Below are 15,510 nucleotides of genomic sequence, written 5' to 3' on the forward strand. Positions count from 1 at the left end.
TTGCGAGACTGTACTGAAAAGAACAAAAGCCACAGTAAAGTGATTCTGGTATCATTTTTATTTAAAGGCTTCATGCACAAGTAAAATGTCAAGATAAAACAACACCAAACATTAGCAAATGATACAAAAATATATGCTGCAAAAATGAACATCACCAAAACCTGAATAAAACTTTAAGATAAGGTAGTTTTGTTATTCTCTCCCCGTCAGTGGAAGTTACAAGATTAGAAAAATGACACAGCTGAAGCCGAGTAGCTGTTTAGTCGTCAGCAGAAAAAATGTGGTCATGCTGTGCAAATGTAGACCCGCTCTAAAGTGAGTGCAGCCTACATTTGCTTTACAGGGGTCCCACAGTGAAAAGATTATTTGATATGTAGCCGTAGCAAAGAAACACTCTGTAGTAGAAATAACTCTGTGGCAAAGTAATGTAACAGGGTTTGTATTTCATATGCAAAAAACTATCATTCTACAAGTCACTGAATTGGAGTTCAGCTTGAACAATCCAAATAACCACAGCAAAAATATTTTATATTTATACATATATTTTAACTGGTAGTAGTATGCCAGAAATTCTCTAGATACTGTGACATACATATACATACACACCTGTCCGTCACATGAAATAACAATGAAATTTATAACTAGATAGATATAAGATGTTTCACTACGGGGCTTGTTTTACGCCCAGACAAAAGATGAAAAAAAAAATAAAAATAAAAAAAATACTGAAATACAAGTAATAATACTAAACATACAAGCGGATTAGTATAATATTTCAGTTAGCTTAATGTGGAAGTGCATAGAATTGTGGTACTAGACTGTAAAGTGAATTGATGGCAGCAGGTTAAGGCTTTTGGCTGAAAGATTTGCAAAAGGTTTCTTTCGAACAGTCGCAGCTTCTCTGAAATGGACACTTTTGTTAAAAACAGTCTTGACTAAATAACAGGAAAAGCCAACAGCCCCGCAATACACGTAAGTTGTACACACTGTGTAGCTGAATAGAAAGCAGACTAAACATGGAAAAGTAAAAGCCTGCCTCATAGGCAGTAACACTTTTCAGTCAGGGGATAGCTTAAAATCTGATACAATCACATGGACAGCAGGAGAAAAGGGTTACAACAGAGATGAAAATGTGAGTGTGTGTGTTTCTGTACTATTATTTGTATGTCACTGGCACACCTGAAGGGCGTATTTTAGGTCTGCTGCATAGCTCTCATGCAAGTTTGTGAGTAACAAACTACACCAACCTTAAACATGACATTGTTGCCATTTTTCCATGGACGCATCACAAACTACCTTCAGACCTTTCACAATTGAAAACTGTCTATTTACGCAACTGATTGACTATATTTACAACTTAATGTTGTACAAAGGCAAAGAGTATCTTTATACCAGCATCTCACAGTAACACTGTACAGTATAATATGCATTACATGTTAAAAAGTTTAGTGCTGAGGTTAAAATGAGAAATGGCACAGCTAACGGCAGCACATCTAAAAAACTGTTTTGAGGACTGGCAATAAAGCCATCAGGGTCCTCATGTGATAAACTGCATCTTATCTTTGTAATATAGGTAGAAAGTGGTAATGGCACTATGCTGGAGGCAGTGATGACAGTAGTAACACCAAGAGATAGGAGCTGTACACACCAGTAAGACAGATACAGCACAGAAATGATCAGGTCTCACAGTAACAGTAACAGTTGTTATAACAACTGGGTTGACATCTTCAAGAGGGCAAGGCTTTTGTCAGCTGTCAGTCAGTATAGGAGAAATGTCACATGCACACCTGTACACACCCTGCTGTGTAGCCACAGACCGGTTAATCCTAATGTTTTGTTTCATCTGTGTAAATACCAGGATGTGTGTGTGTGTGTGTATGTGGTATCAGGCACTTTCCTTGTAAGTGTTTGTAAAACTGATTATGAGAAGGTTTGGCCTTCTTCTTCTTCTTGGTCAGGTAGAGTAAGAGCTAAAGCACACACGTTATTTACAGTACCAAACATAAGTACTGTACAGCAAACACCTACTGTAGTCAGTTCTGCACCAATCTAACTGGTGGAGGTTTTGAGGCGCTATTGGCTCTGTCTGACCTTCACAAGCGGCGCAAAAGACAGGAGCACACACAGCAAGTGCAAATCAGAAACAAATCTAAGCAAAGCTATCATCTGACATGAGGTACATTGGATTAGTTCACTTCTGCTCTTTTGCTTAAGATTATTTTTGCAACAAAAATAGAAATTCAGTATGAATGAACAGCAGAAGTAGAAAATGGACAGTTGGCTTATGTTTCAATTTCCTCTTCAGCTCAATGATGCACGCTGCTGCCACTTGTTGTGGTGTTATCTTCTCTTACAAAAGTGCTGCACACATGCTTTTGGGTCGACTGTTGACTTTACAGTGTACTGTCTTCACAGTGTTCAAACACAAACATGGAGAAGTGAGACAGAGAAGTAATAATGGTTTTAACAGGTTTGTGTAACATGAGCCATGAGCAAAACGTCCTGCGCTGTGAGCACCACTGATTCAAAGAGACATGCTTAATAGACAGAGGGCCAAACTGAGTGTGTGTGTGTGTGTGTCTGTATGTAAACGATGAATGCTGTGTCAGTGTGGATGTGTACAATGTGTTTAGAGACGACTCCTCACTGTTTGATGAAGCCCTGCATCATTTCCAGTGGCAACGGGAAAATGATGGTGGAGTTCTTCTCAGCAGCAATGGTATTGAGGGTCTGAAGGTAGCGCAGCTGCAGGGCCGATGGGGACTCTGCAATCACCAGGGAAGCCTCCTTCAGTGCCCGTGAAGCATTCATCTCTCCCTCAGCTGCTATCACCTGGACACAACATGAGGGAAAAGGAGGTTAACGAACAAACAGAGGCCTGGATTCCACTGTAGGAGCAGTTCCATGTGTCCTCGCTAGGACACGTTTTACTGGCTTTCAGGGATTTATTGTATCTTAATGAAATCTTTATTTTGATCTTTTTTTTTTTTACACTAAAGACATTTTTTTCTTTTTTTTTTTCAAGAGAGAAGATTAAATACTTCCAGCGCTACTGTGCTTTGCACATTCAGTGTGACAACAGCCTTAGTCATCATTAACAGTCCTAATCGTGAAGCCACAGAATATCAAGAATGAGTGAGATTTCTCCCACTTGTACAGTACCACCTTACCTTGGCTCTGGCCTCGCGGCTGGCCTCAGCCTCAGCTGCCATGGCTCTCTGGAGCTGAAGGGGCAGCTTTACATCTTTGATCTCCACCCGCTCAACCTTGATCCCCCAGTCATCTGTAGCATCATCTAGACTAGACTGCGAGGAGAGGAAGACAACTGTTCGACATTTCTGAACACACTTCAACGTGTTTTGGCAACTTTGTGGAGCCTCTATTTAGATTCTGATTTTCTCCACTGAAATTTGAAATAGATGTAAGTAAAGAAATCATTTTAACTAGCAGCATCACTTTACTCATTTTATATTCACTACGTCATGTCAAAGAATACATGTAAAAGTTGTACTTTAATACATTAAATATTTGCTGATAATGATGTATCTGACTCACATACAAGTTGTTTTGGAAGTTAGCTGTCATCTTTATTTATTGTCACAATCATACCAAACAGATGTTGGTGTCTAAATGGCCTCTTAATTCAACCCCAGTCCCAGCCAGATGATGGCAGCAATGCACAGTTTTTTCAGACCTCATCTACTCAGTACAGGAGGAGAATGAGGTGATTTTCCCATTGAATTTTGGTGGTGATAGTGAATTAAGCTAATGTGCAAAGAACCTCACTTAACACAGAAGCTGACAAATGCAGACTTACTTGCTAGTGTTGGTGATTGTACGCATTTGTGTGTGAATCCTACTTATATTATATAATATAATAGTATTTTCAGTTTCTGATGGCACACAGAATTACCTAGGGTTTCCTTTACATACAATTACACATATTTAACAGTAGTTTGTTAGTACAGTACCCCGCTGTGCTGTATAAAATGTGGGGGATCCATGCAGACCCTTCTTCAAGCTGCCTAAAGTGGTAGTGTCAGCATGTCCTCCAGCTTTACACGTTGTTGTAGACGCTGAATCTGTGAGCATAATCCTTAATGCTAATGTTCTATGTGATGCGCATCAACTGTGTTTGACCCTGTTTACACCTGGTATTAAACTGTGTCTTCGGTGATCAGTAGGCAGCTGAGTCACATCACTGTTTACACCTGTACACAAGCTGTCCGGCAGACCACTTGTCCAGATTTCATTAACACTGTGTCACTGTGACTCAACCAACCTTGCTGTGCATTTGTTGAGCACCAACTGAAGACAACCATATGACTGGTTAGGACTATATCCATTCCTGTAATGCGGTAGGCTGATGTAGGTTATTAAACATGTATAACAGTTACTGTACCCTACCTGCATAGTGTGAGCTATTTCTTCACGGTCAGAAAGGATCTCTGCCAGGTTCTTGGTACCCAGGACGTTCCTCAGAGTGGTTTGGGCCAACAGTCGTGTAGCAGCGTCAGCATTAGTGATGTTAGCCACAGCCAGCGTAGCATTCTGGACTCGGTAGTATACCACACCATCCACACTCACTGTCACAGAGTCTTTGGTCAAAACCTGAGAGCAGGTCAGCGTTTGAGCAAACATGAGGACATACAAAATTACTGGATACTTAGGAAAAATGTTTTCATAGATGGGTAATGATTGCATGGCTGGTAGGGTTGCATAAAGACATATACTAATAATTTGATGTCCTTTAAATTTCTGGTTACATGACAAAGTATTTGTCTAATGTAATTGAAAGCATCCACATTGTACCTCTTGTGGTGGGATGTCGAAGGTGATGGTGCGCATGTCTACATTAATAAAGCTGTCAGTGCACGGCAGGATGAAGAACAGCCCTGTAGAATCACAAGAATGCAAATAGTTTTAACAAAGACTAAATACATTGTAAACACAATAATGACGAACGAAATTCTGGCAGGAAGCCAAGTTGAGCTCTGTTCATAAGGCTGCAGCTGCGCTGACAGCCCGGCAAAGCTGTGGATATTTGCAGCTTTTATAAGCCTGTTTCGAGTCACAGTGATTGAATTAGTGCATTAAACTCTGCTTGAGTAAAACAGACGTGCTAGACGTGAAATCACTGAGCTAAACATCATTGCCACGGCAGTTAGAGACTTGTGGTCTGCATTTCCTGCATTTGTTGTTTGTATTTAAATGGTGAGACATCACAGCCGTATGTTCTTGGGGGGGAGCATGAAGACAACAGTAATCTCCTCATGCTGTTTCCACCATGACATTTCCAGCGTTCTCAACAACTTCACTTTCTGTCAGCCAAGAGGCCTCAGTTGCTCTCTATAAACCCTGTTGCGATACAAAGAAAAATTCCAGTGATACAGTGTTGATTCTAAAAAAAGGAAGCACTGTACAAATCTGTTTAGAGCAGAAGTCTATACACAAACACAGACTCAGTTTAAGACCAACCCAACAGTCTTATTGTAGTATTATAGAGAACCTTTGGCACTGGCTCCTCCCCCTCCTCAGGAATGTGAGTTTGCTGGGAGAGGGCTATTATTACCTCATGCTCTTATAAACAGCATCCCCTGACTCTCTGAGCAGTAACATTTCAGCATTTTCAGAGGACATGCGCTGGTTTTCAGATCTAGTAAAACTAATCCACGATGAAGAGACAGTGAGTTATGAGATTTATGCAAATTATCCCTTGTGGGAGCCTGCAGTTTTATTTAAACAAACCCTTTGCCTTTTAAAATAGACTGACAATAGAATGATAAAGGCATTCAGACCTTGAGCAGACATATGCATTACCATATATGCAACTCTGTCAACTGAAGGCCCAAGCAAATGTGGTCTCAGTGACTAACCAAGAACTTTTTATTCTTGCATTATTGGGTCTTTTTTTGGCCTGTGCTTAACAGGTATTTAGTTGTTGTAGTAGGTATGTAGGTAATGACATTCTCAGCAGTCCCAGCTGTACTTATACCGTCTTCGGTGCTGATTACACATTTTAACGTGGCAGCATACTAAATTAAGGTATAACTGATTAACATCACACCTGCTTAGCAGCTGCTAACTGTCATTGTGTACATGTCAGTGTGCTGACATTAGCATTTAGCTTAACACCCTGCACCACTGTGTTCAGCTACAACCTGACACAACCACTAGCACAGTGACTCTGATAACTCTTAAGTCTTATTTTTAAGCGTATATTGTCAAAAATGAAAAAATAATACAAATTGAAAATAATGACTATAACAAATTCACAATATACAAATGATATTTGATATATGAAACACAGTATTATGAAATTAAATTTGTCATACTGACAATCAAGGGTAAAATGCAAAAATGTAAAATGCCATCAGCAACCCTAAAGAATATTGGCTGACACGGGAACAAGTCCCCAGATTGCAAAGGTATAGGTTTGAGGTTTTAAAAAGCCTCTGAAAGACATGAGGATTGCTGGTCTAAGCATTTAACATCATCCGCATTCAAAACCTCTAACATAAAACATTAAATATGATGACTTCACATTTGAGTCAAACTGTCCTCTGACTATAGCCTTCTAACATAGGAAAGCTGTGTCTGTTCATCTGATGTGGCTGTAAACATCATTAATATAAAGAGGACAGCCAGCACCTCACCCTCGTAGTCACAGTTTCATTTCAAACTAGGTGTGCTGGTGTGCAGAGCCAAAACAACAAAACATTTGTCCCTGCACAAATATTTATAGACTGTGCTGTATACATCTCTGCTGAAAGCCACGTCCATCCCTGTGTGCTCTTTAAGCCTTCAAGTTGGCATAGCAACCTACGTCAATAGGCCTGCTGGAAAAGGGAGTCATCAATCAGGGGTCTGAGTGGATTGGCTGCATTAAAGACGCAAGAAGCAAGAAGATCAGGCCGTGTGACCCTTTAACTGTCGAGCAGCAAAACCACACCCCAGTCAAGACTGGACAATGTCAGATCAGTGTCTTGTCAACAATTCCAATTTGTTTTCCTCAATAACCCATTTTAGAGTGCGAGAGAAATTATGTGTTTGTGTTTATAACTGAATAAAACAGACTGTCAATTTTAAATAAACAGGAACATCTTTACGCTCAGCATGCATCATCATCTCTGTGGTTTCTGCTGCCTGTAACTCGCTAGTTTAGATGTTAGTCAGTCCTCCTCCATTGGAATAATTACAAATAAATAAATAAATAATGAAGAGTACATGATGACTGCACATTTATGAAAAACTAATGAAAAGCAGAGAACATAAATCTTAACTTGTGAAGCTACTAAAACCAAAGATATTATAATTAAAAAATATATATATTATTATAACATATTATATTATAATCTCTATAATACAGATGTTAAAGTGCAAGTAAGATGCTCAGGTCTTTCTATCACACAATGTATAGTATCATCTAGGTCCTCATTCAGACTGCACTGGTTTGTTTGGGTTCATACTACACAGCATAGCAACTGAGACTGAAAAAACAAATGTCAACATATGATGAAGACTTGATGGTTTCTGACCTGGTCCTTTGGCTCCTCCTCGCAAAATGCGCCCCAGGCGGAAAATAATGGCTCGCTCATATTCTTTCACAATCTGCGTATAGAGAAGAAGCACACAAATGGTGTGTTAATGGTGGTTCATTAGCTTCATCAGCTTTAAAGGTTGTTAAGTACATACACCAATAACCATAGGGGAAGAGTCTGCAGCACTAACTCTCGTATTTCCAAAACATTAAATAAACAAAGTAAGTCATCATCAGTAATGTATTCTATTGTACCAGTCAGGTGTGAATGGGAAATAAAGCCTGACTTTAACAACTTACTGACCTTAATGCACATCCATATGGAGATGGGGAGAGTAACCAGCATGAGAAGAACGGAGAGAATGACCAACATCCAACCACAAAGACCAATGTCAGAGTCGGCATTCTCCAAAGCTGGAGGAAAAGAAGGCATGATGAATAAATTAAATGAATTCAGACACTCAAATCCTCCCTATAGATATATACACTGAAATGAAAACAAACGAAAAGCAAGACACACCCACTACATTATCAGATTTCTGTAGCTAAAGCACCATGTTACTATGAAATGCTTCCTCTAAGTCTACTAGTGGCTGAGATCCGTACCTTCAATATCATGTACTCTCACACCACTGCTCGAACCTACAGACACAGGTTCAGAGCAACGTTACAGTGGTTCACTGAAGAATCAGTAGCTAATGGTTGACTGTTATAAATAAATAACAAAAGTTGATATAATGTCATTAATGTTTATAATTCAACATATATCGATGGATATATAAGCTTCACAAACTGATCTCACGTACTGGCTAAATGCAAAGTGAACTATAACTATAACTCTAACCATAAAGTGAGTTTTATTACTGTAACCTGTTACTTCTGGATGTCAGCTTGTAGTAGCACTTCGTTAAGTTTCCACCCACACACGATGCGAGTGCTTCACCGACTGAAAACATGTTTTTTGTTAATCCTACAAACTATGATCTTGTGTTGATTATAAAACTGTAGCCACACGTTAACGGACGATGGCTAAATTTAGCTTTTGAATGGAGCAAGCTAATGAATGCTAGTCGATGCTAACCACAAGGGGCTGTTGTAGTTTTATATTTGCTTCATTAATTTACACCAACTTTGCGTTAAATGATAGGTCTAATAACTCGGAGTTAGTATTCATTCTGCTTTGCTGTGGTTAACAAAACATTTAGCTTGTTTACTCTCTAAAACCTCCACAACTACATCGTAACGGAAACATGTAAGCAAACGTCCCCGCTAGCTACCTGTTTGACGCTCTCGTCTTCTGGATTCTTTCATAGCGACTTCTTCATTGTCGGAGCTCATGGCTTCACGTTAAGTCTCACCAAATAAAACACAGTTATCTTGTGGATGCGGTCCGTGAAACGAGCCTTGTGTTTACTCGAGTAACCGAGCGCCTGGACGCTGGAGATGGGGGAACGATGGTTCGCTTTCCCCTCGGTACTGACTTGCAGGTGCTGTGACGCAGCAGGTAGCTTTTCTATCCTATAATTAAAAGACAAATATTAATATACACTGACTGACCAGGTACACCTGCACAATCTAATGCAATAAAAAAAAAAGGGAGCCCTGCCACGAATTCTAATTTTATGATATCTTAGGCTATTTCTCTTTTGTTGTAACAGTCAGAAAGGTGATATTTCTACTCTATGTTTACTATTGAGGTCATAGTGAGTTTTACTGGAGTGCATTAAATTTAACAGTGCAGCCAATGCAATAGAAATAACAGAGCTGCTGTGCTGGATTGCATTAGATTGTTCTACAAAATTAGTAAAGCCATGCAACCATTTTATGCACCCTTAAAAGCAGCATTAGACCCTTATAAAAACTTAGTTATACTGAACATTAAACAATGCACTCTAACTCAACATAAAACTACGCAGGTCCTAAAAATACCCATAAATGAAGAAAAGCTCATGTACAAAGGTTTTTGTTTGGTGCTAAATATTTTAGTGGAGAAGTTATGACAACTAGGTAAACTCCATCTGCTGCTGATGATGAGATGACATAACTAGTCTTTCAGTTGTTTTGCTAAATGTCTCAACTGTTTCCCATCCCATCCCTTCCCAAGATGAAAAGCAGCTTGAAAGCTGCAGTCTACACCTCAAACAGACACTAATATCATGGTCTGGATTTAGGTCAGAGCCTTAGAGGTCTATTTTTAAAGGCTTCCTAGACAATGCATTGGGAGTCACTCCTCTCTGTGGCAGCTGGCACCCGAATTAGCCAGCATTTTAAACTAGCTGATCCCAGCTGGCTATTTATAGGCCTCAGTGCAGGATTAGTTAACAGCTGAGAGCAACTTCTATTAATAACCTTCCAAACTAACTTTCTGTTGTAGAGCTGCCAATAATAATAATAATAATAATAAAAAACTGGCATCACAGTGAGTTAAAATATACACATATACATATATATTTTACAGATTTTTAAACTCAAGGCAAAGTCATAGATGGAAACACTACAAAGTATAGTAAGAAAATGGAATAAAGACCACTTATTACAGCCATTTGTGTAATGTGAAAGAAAGATGCTGTTCTTAAATGCCTACAAGTCAAATTCCAGGGCAGAATTAGCCCTAAAACAACCTCACCACACCTTTTTCAATCTGCAGAGAGCATCATGATTTCTGGAGGACTTCTCTCTTTATGCAGAAACTCTATGTGCTTCATACTGCAATATGCCTCCTTTGGTTTATTTTACCTTCCAGTGCAAAAACAGATTTATTCATTTGTAACATGTACAATAAAGTTGTCAGGATTGGTAAATGAAACCTGTAACCAGGTTTACACATTTTTACACATTTGTGTAGATTTTAGTACTTTTTTTATTTGATGAAAATGCTGACAGTTTGGGTTTGTCAAGAAAATGAAGTGGATGAATTTTACATCACGTGAAATATCTTCACGGCACCACTGATAGAAAGCTATCAGGATTCAAATTTACAGTCACACTTCTGAAATGCAACACTTGAGATGAAGCAGATTGCATTTGTATAGACCATATGTAGACACCAGTTGGAGAGTTGCTACACTTCTCCTTTTCGGATCAATCCATACAGTCTGTGCATCGCCGGTGCTTCGTGGAGTTCAGACGGTGACCTGCACAGAAGATCCAGGCAATTCCAATATGTGTGATCATTGTAGACTGTGAAGGGACTGTGGCTATGCATGTTGGAGTGACCTAGAGCTCCATCCTATCTAATCCTCTTTTAATTAGGGTGAGAGAAAATGTGGGACCCCTCCTGGATTAGTCACAGCACATTGACAAAGCACCAAGCTGGGACAAGTGTACAGAACTGGTGGCCAGTTAGGTAAGCTACAGTGAAAACCCTCTCGAGCGTGAAAAAAATGCCTTCCCATCTCCCTGCGGCTACCTGGAGTTCGGCCTTCCTGCTTCCAGAAGCACACATCCTTGGTCTCTGGTGAACTGGGAGGATAAGTTACAGCATATGATTCGCTCATTTCCAATCCTTGCTCCATTTTTCACTCTCACTTGATAGGCTCCTGTATCTGCAGTCACAGTTGCTCCCCATTATCCACCCTTTTTGCTAATCCTATAGGGTACTTTGCCCTCCTCATTATCTCCCCACATCCGCATCTGTCTGTCTTCATGCTCTAACTGTGCATTTCTCCAGCCTTTATTCTTTTAATGGAGGTGCAGCCTCATGCTGACGGGGATTGAATTGAGCAAAAGAATCAGTTAAGATCCAAATAGGCCGTGTTGCCCATTCATATCTTTTAACATGTTCACACAGGGCAACACCAGCTGGTTTAGTGTATCATAGTACTAATAAAATGTGAAATTTGAGGTTTTTAGGTTTGAAGAGTGATTGGGTAAGTGTCCACCAGGTGGTTCCAGTGAGCTCATCGCTCAAGGTCTCACTGTCACACAGCGATTCTCATACTACTCATTACTACACTATGACTAATTCTTAGCTGCTCAGTAACAAATGAATGTTTTAAGATATATTATGAGGGAACAGGAACTTAATTTTTTTTTATTAAATATAGTAACTATAGTATCAAAGGGCCAGAATAAAGCAGTCACACATACTTTGAATTGGGAGTCTGTAAAAGTAGAACCAGACGAATCTCGACTGATAGATTGAAGGATGCACCTCGGCCAGTCAAAGGATTTTTCACTGCAGAAATTTAGCATCAAAGTTTCAACTTAGGAAGCAGGTTGGAAACCTGCTGAAAGCTGCAGATACTTTTCACTAAATAGCAAGTTGATTGCTGTGATTCAAATCTACTGCACTGATTTGGTTATGATACTAAACTCTACACTACGATGTATCACTCATGTTGTCTCTCAGAGAATACTACATTTCTCAATGTCATGAACCCGTTTCATTAATGAGCTAAACACAGAACTGTTGAGCACAAATCCAATTGTTATAATCTAAAACTGGCCGTTGTAAACACGCACACTCAACACTGATTTTTTCCTTCCTACACCCCACAACTGTCAGGCCATACAGTAATCTGGCAGATATTTGTCTTTTCAACATATTCAGGAGTTCATGATCCTGAATATGAATCTTCTCAAATCTCCCTGCCTCTCTCCTTTTAAAACTGCGACTGAAAATCAGTTAAAAGTAAAGTAGTAAATGTAGGAGATGCAAGAAATGTAAAAAAAAAAAAAAAAAACCCACCTACAGTACTATGCTGTATAACCCAAACCTGTGCACTGAGATGGAGTTTCATAACTTTATTCCAATCGCTCTTTGCTTTTCTTCTTCTGTCTTCAGTCTGATCAGCTCACAAATTTATCCAAGATAGAACATTTTTCACATATTACAGCTTTTGGAGAATTGGCAAATTTCTGACTTTGTTTCCCAGCTTTGTTAAATAAATAAAAGAAAATTCTGCTATAATCCTGTGGTTCACAGGCCAGTGCACCATTTTGCTCTGAAGCCCATTGGATATGCCTGATAGGTTATATACTATAATTAAATATGGACCAAATAAAAAAAGATGGAGCTTTTTGAGCAAACTATTTCACTGCACATATACAGCTCAAAGATAATTCTGAGTATCATTTCCTCAGCTCCACTGAAGTATTAACATCAGTGGAGCTGAGGATATCAGAAGTCTCTAAAATTCCTGTGGTGCACTTCAGCTTTTCCTGCCTCTCAGCCTGTAACACTGGGTGGCAGTGTGTGTCCCCCTTAAACAAGAAGATTTCACCTTCTGCCTCCAGCAGAGGAGCTCCGTCTGTGGGAAGTGCGAGTCTCTGTTACATTAGAGAATTCCTTATTTAGGTTTGACCAGTGAAAGACACAATCGTAACATATAAAAACTCTAATTTAATCGTGCTTGTTGATGATTTTCATGATGTTCTGTATAACGTAAAATGATGATTAGCATTTGCAGGCAAAACACTGTAATAATAATAATAATAATAATTAACTAATGAGTGTTTCTTTATTGTCAAAAGCATTTCCTGGAAAGTTATGGAATGCACTGGTTTTATATGCTATCTAATTATCTTTTTATTGTAGAGGGTTGTTCTTGTTTTTACTCCACTGTAGGTGTGGGAAACATGCTACACTTTCTAGTGCTGCTTTTAAACATATATACATATGTAAATAATGTTTTATCTCATAATCTAAATACAGTGAACATCAAAAATCTGTTCATGTAAAATGTGTCAACAAAACTTCTTCCTCTATATTTTTCCTGTTTAATCCCTTAATGTAGACGTGCGCGTGCAGTTATTCACATTCATTTGTTTTTCACTGATCCCTGATTGGCATTAGCAGAAACAAAAGTGTTGACTTTAAATTTCATTTAGACAGCACAATGCAGTTGATTTCCCAAAGAGCTGTTGCTCTGTTCGCAGCATTGCATCAACTAAGATCTTCAACATAAGCAGTGTATTATATTCTAAGAGACTGACAGTCATAGAACGAGCCTGAGGGGATTTATCAACTCGCATTAGGGAGTAAGTAAGGTCAATTATAAAATCACACTACATGTTTTGTTTTTCACCATTCCTGTTTTGGTCTGGGCTCAGTTCTACAAAATCTAATGCACAAATGACAAAGAAAATCCATTTCTGTTATTATATATAATACCAGATTATCCTGGAAAAATCTGCAACAGTGCCGAATAAGCCTCCGACATTTGATTTTGCTCCAAAAGTTGACAGTGAAGATGGAGGTCACAGAGGTCACATCGAAGATAAGCTGAGAAGTTGTAAATCCCGTCAGTCGGTTTTCAAATTACTGCAGTAACAGCATGCAAGGTGTTGTTTCTGTGTATTATGGTAATGTAATAGCTGGGGCAGGCCTCAGTCTGCAGCTCCCGTTTGTTCGCAGGTACTGCGCTCTCTCCGCGTTTGGCATTCTGCTCCACTTCTCCCGCTAAAATGAGTTCTCCCTCTCCCTCTAAACTTACAGAGGATGCGGTGCCCACACAGCTGTTCTCCCCAGAGCTGGCGTACATAAAACATAAAAGGCGAGCCTATATGAAAAATGCACAGAGCGCTGGAATATAATGTGCTTGATACCCTGCTGCTGTCGGGCAGGAGAGAGATAAAGAGAGAGGCCTGCCCTGGGTAGATTCCTTTTTCTGCAGAATTCGTTTGACTGCAGGCTTGGATGGCTGCCTGTGCAAACATTTACTCACCATGCTCAATCCGTGGATCACATTACAAAGATTGATTGTTCACTTGCCTCTCACCCTCCACTGTTTCATTGGCCAATATGAAACCAAAGGGATTCTTGAAAGAGGAGAATCTGAGCGGTAGAGTTGTTATGCACAGAATAAGTGACTCTGCTGCTCAGGCAGACACGAACAAGCCGAATGAGTGTGTGTGTGTGTGTGTGTTTTGAGCAAATTCCTCCTATTGTTCTCATGTATTCGAGATGAATTGAAATGCTGAGTGCCAGACAGTGAAAACAAATCAGAGTGATTGTTACAGTTGAAAGAGTGGCACACTGTGCCGTGTTTCTCTCCCTCATATCGCTGTGTAAATTAGCCGAGCTGCCACACGAACTCGCAAGGTAATTAATTTGCGACACACAGGTGCCCCGCTACCTACAGCCCCGTAATTGCAAAGTTCACAAGAGTGAAATTAAACAGGAGAAACACTAGGTTGCGTGTGCTCTCTTTGGAGAATTTGTAGTCCAATTAAAACTCAGTAGGTTTGAGTTGTGATGGCACAGGCTCTGCATCCCGTGGTTGTGCCAAACCTTGGCTCATAATCATCATTTCACTCGTGCAATTGCCAAATATTTACTCAGTTGTTTTTAGGGCCTCTGGGTACTGTATCAAGAAGCCTAACTAAGAAAACAATTGTTCAGGAGGCAGAGCGAAGAATGAAAACTCATAATGAAACAATCTGAAAATGCCTCCAGTCCCTTGGTGCTCTGCTGAGAACCGGATCGAAACAGACATTACTCTCAGCTCAAGGTGACCCACAGCTTTTACCCCAGTCTTTTCCAAACAACTACATCAGCCAAAGCAAATCATATCTATAACATGTACTTCAGTGCAGCAGGCTGACACGCTCCCCTTGTGTTTTAATCAATAGAAAAGTGAAAGCAGGTAAAATGAGTGCAGGCGAGGTAGGAGATGTCGGCGTGTCAGAACTGCTCGAGTGGAAGGAAAGAGTCAAGATCAGCTGCTCTGACCCCAGGGATGGAAGGTCAGCGCACAGGATGGCCAGCTTTCTCCTCAGCTAACCTGCTTTCAAAATAACCAAACTGCTCCCGAAGACCCTGAGCAGCAGCAGATTAGCCCCCCTCTGCTGCGTCTTGTCCTCTCCTGCCAACACGCTCACGCTCTCTTTTTCCATTTCCCCTCGGTGTCTTCCTCCCATCATCATTTTCCTCCCCTCCTCTCTCTCTCGCCCCCTCACATCGTTAGCATTTAGATAGTTGAGAGCAGAGGAGCTTGGGTAATAGGCTTTTCCATTCCCTCCATCCC

General features: G+C 40.0%; 1 protein-coding gene across 1 annotated transcript; it reads right to left on the bottom strand.

Annotated features, from left to right (window-relative positions):
- Positions 1–39: 39 nt before the first annotated feature.
- On the bottom strand, positions 40–9,003 carry stom (stomatin). The gene is made up of 7 exons (XM_026339254.1): positions 8,818–9,003; positions 7,845–7,954; positions 7,539–7,611; positions 4,813–4,895; positions 4,408–4,611; positions 3,171–3,305; positions 40–2,832 (listed from the first exon to the last, which is right to left on the bottom strand). The coding sequence occupies exons 1-7, from the start codon at positions 8,876–8,878 to the stop codon at positions 2,644–2,646; spliced, it is 855 nt and encodes a 284-aa protein (XP_026195039.1). The 5' UTR covers positions 8,879–9,003; the 3' UTR covers positions 40–2,643.
- Positions 9,004–15,510: the final 6,507 nt, after the last annotated feature.

The sequence above is a fragment of the Anabas testudineus genome, chromosome 22 (genome assembly GCF_900324465.2).
Source record: "Anabas testudineus chromosome 22, fAnaTes1.2, whole genome shotgun sequence".
Lineage (NCBI taxonomy): Eukaryota > Metazoa > Chordata > Actinopteri > Anabantiformes > Anabantidae > Anabas > Anabas testudineus.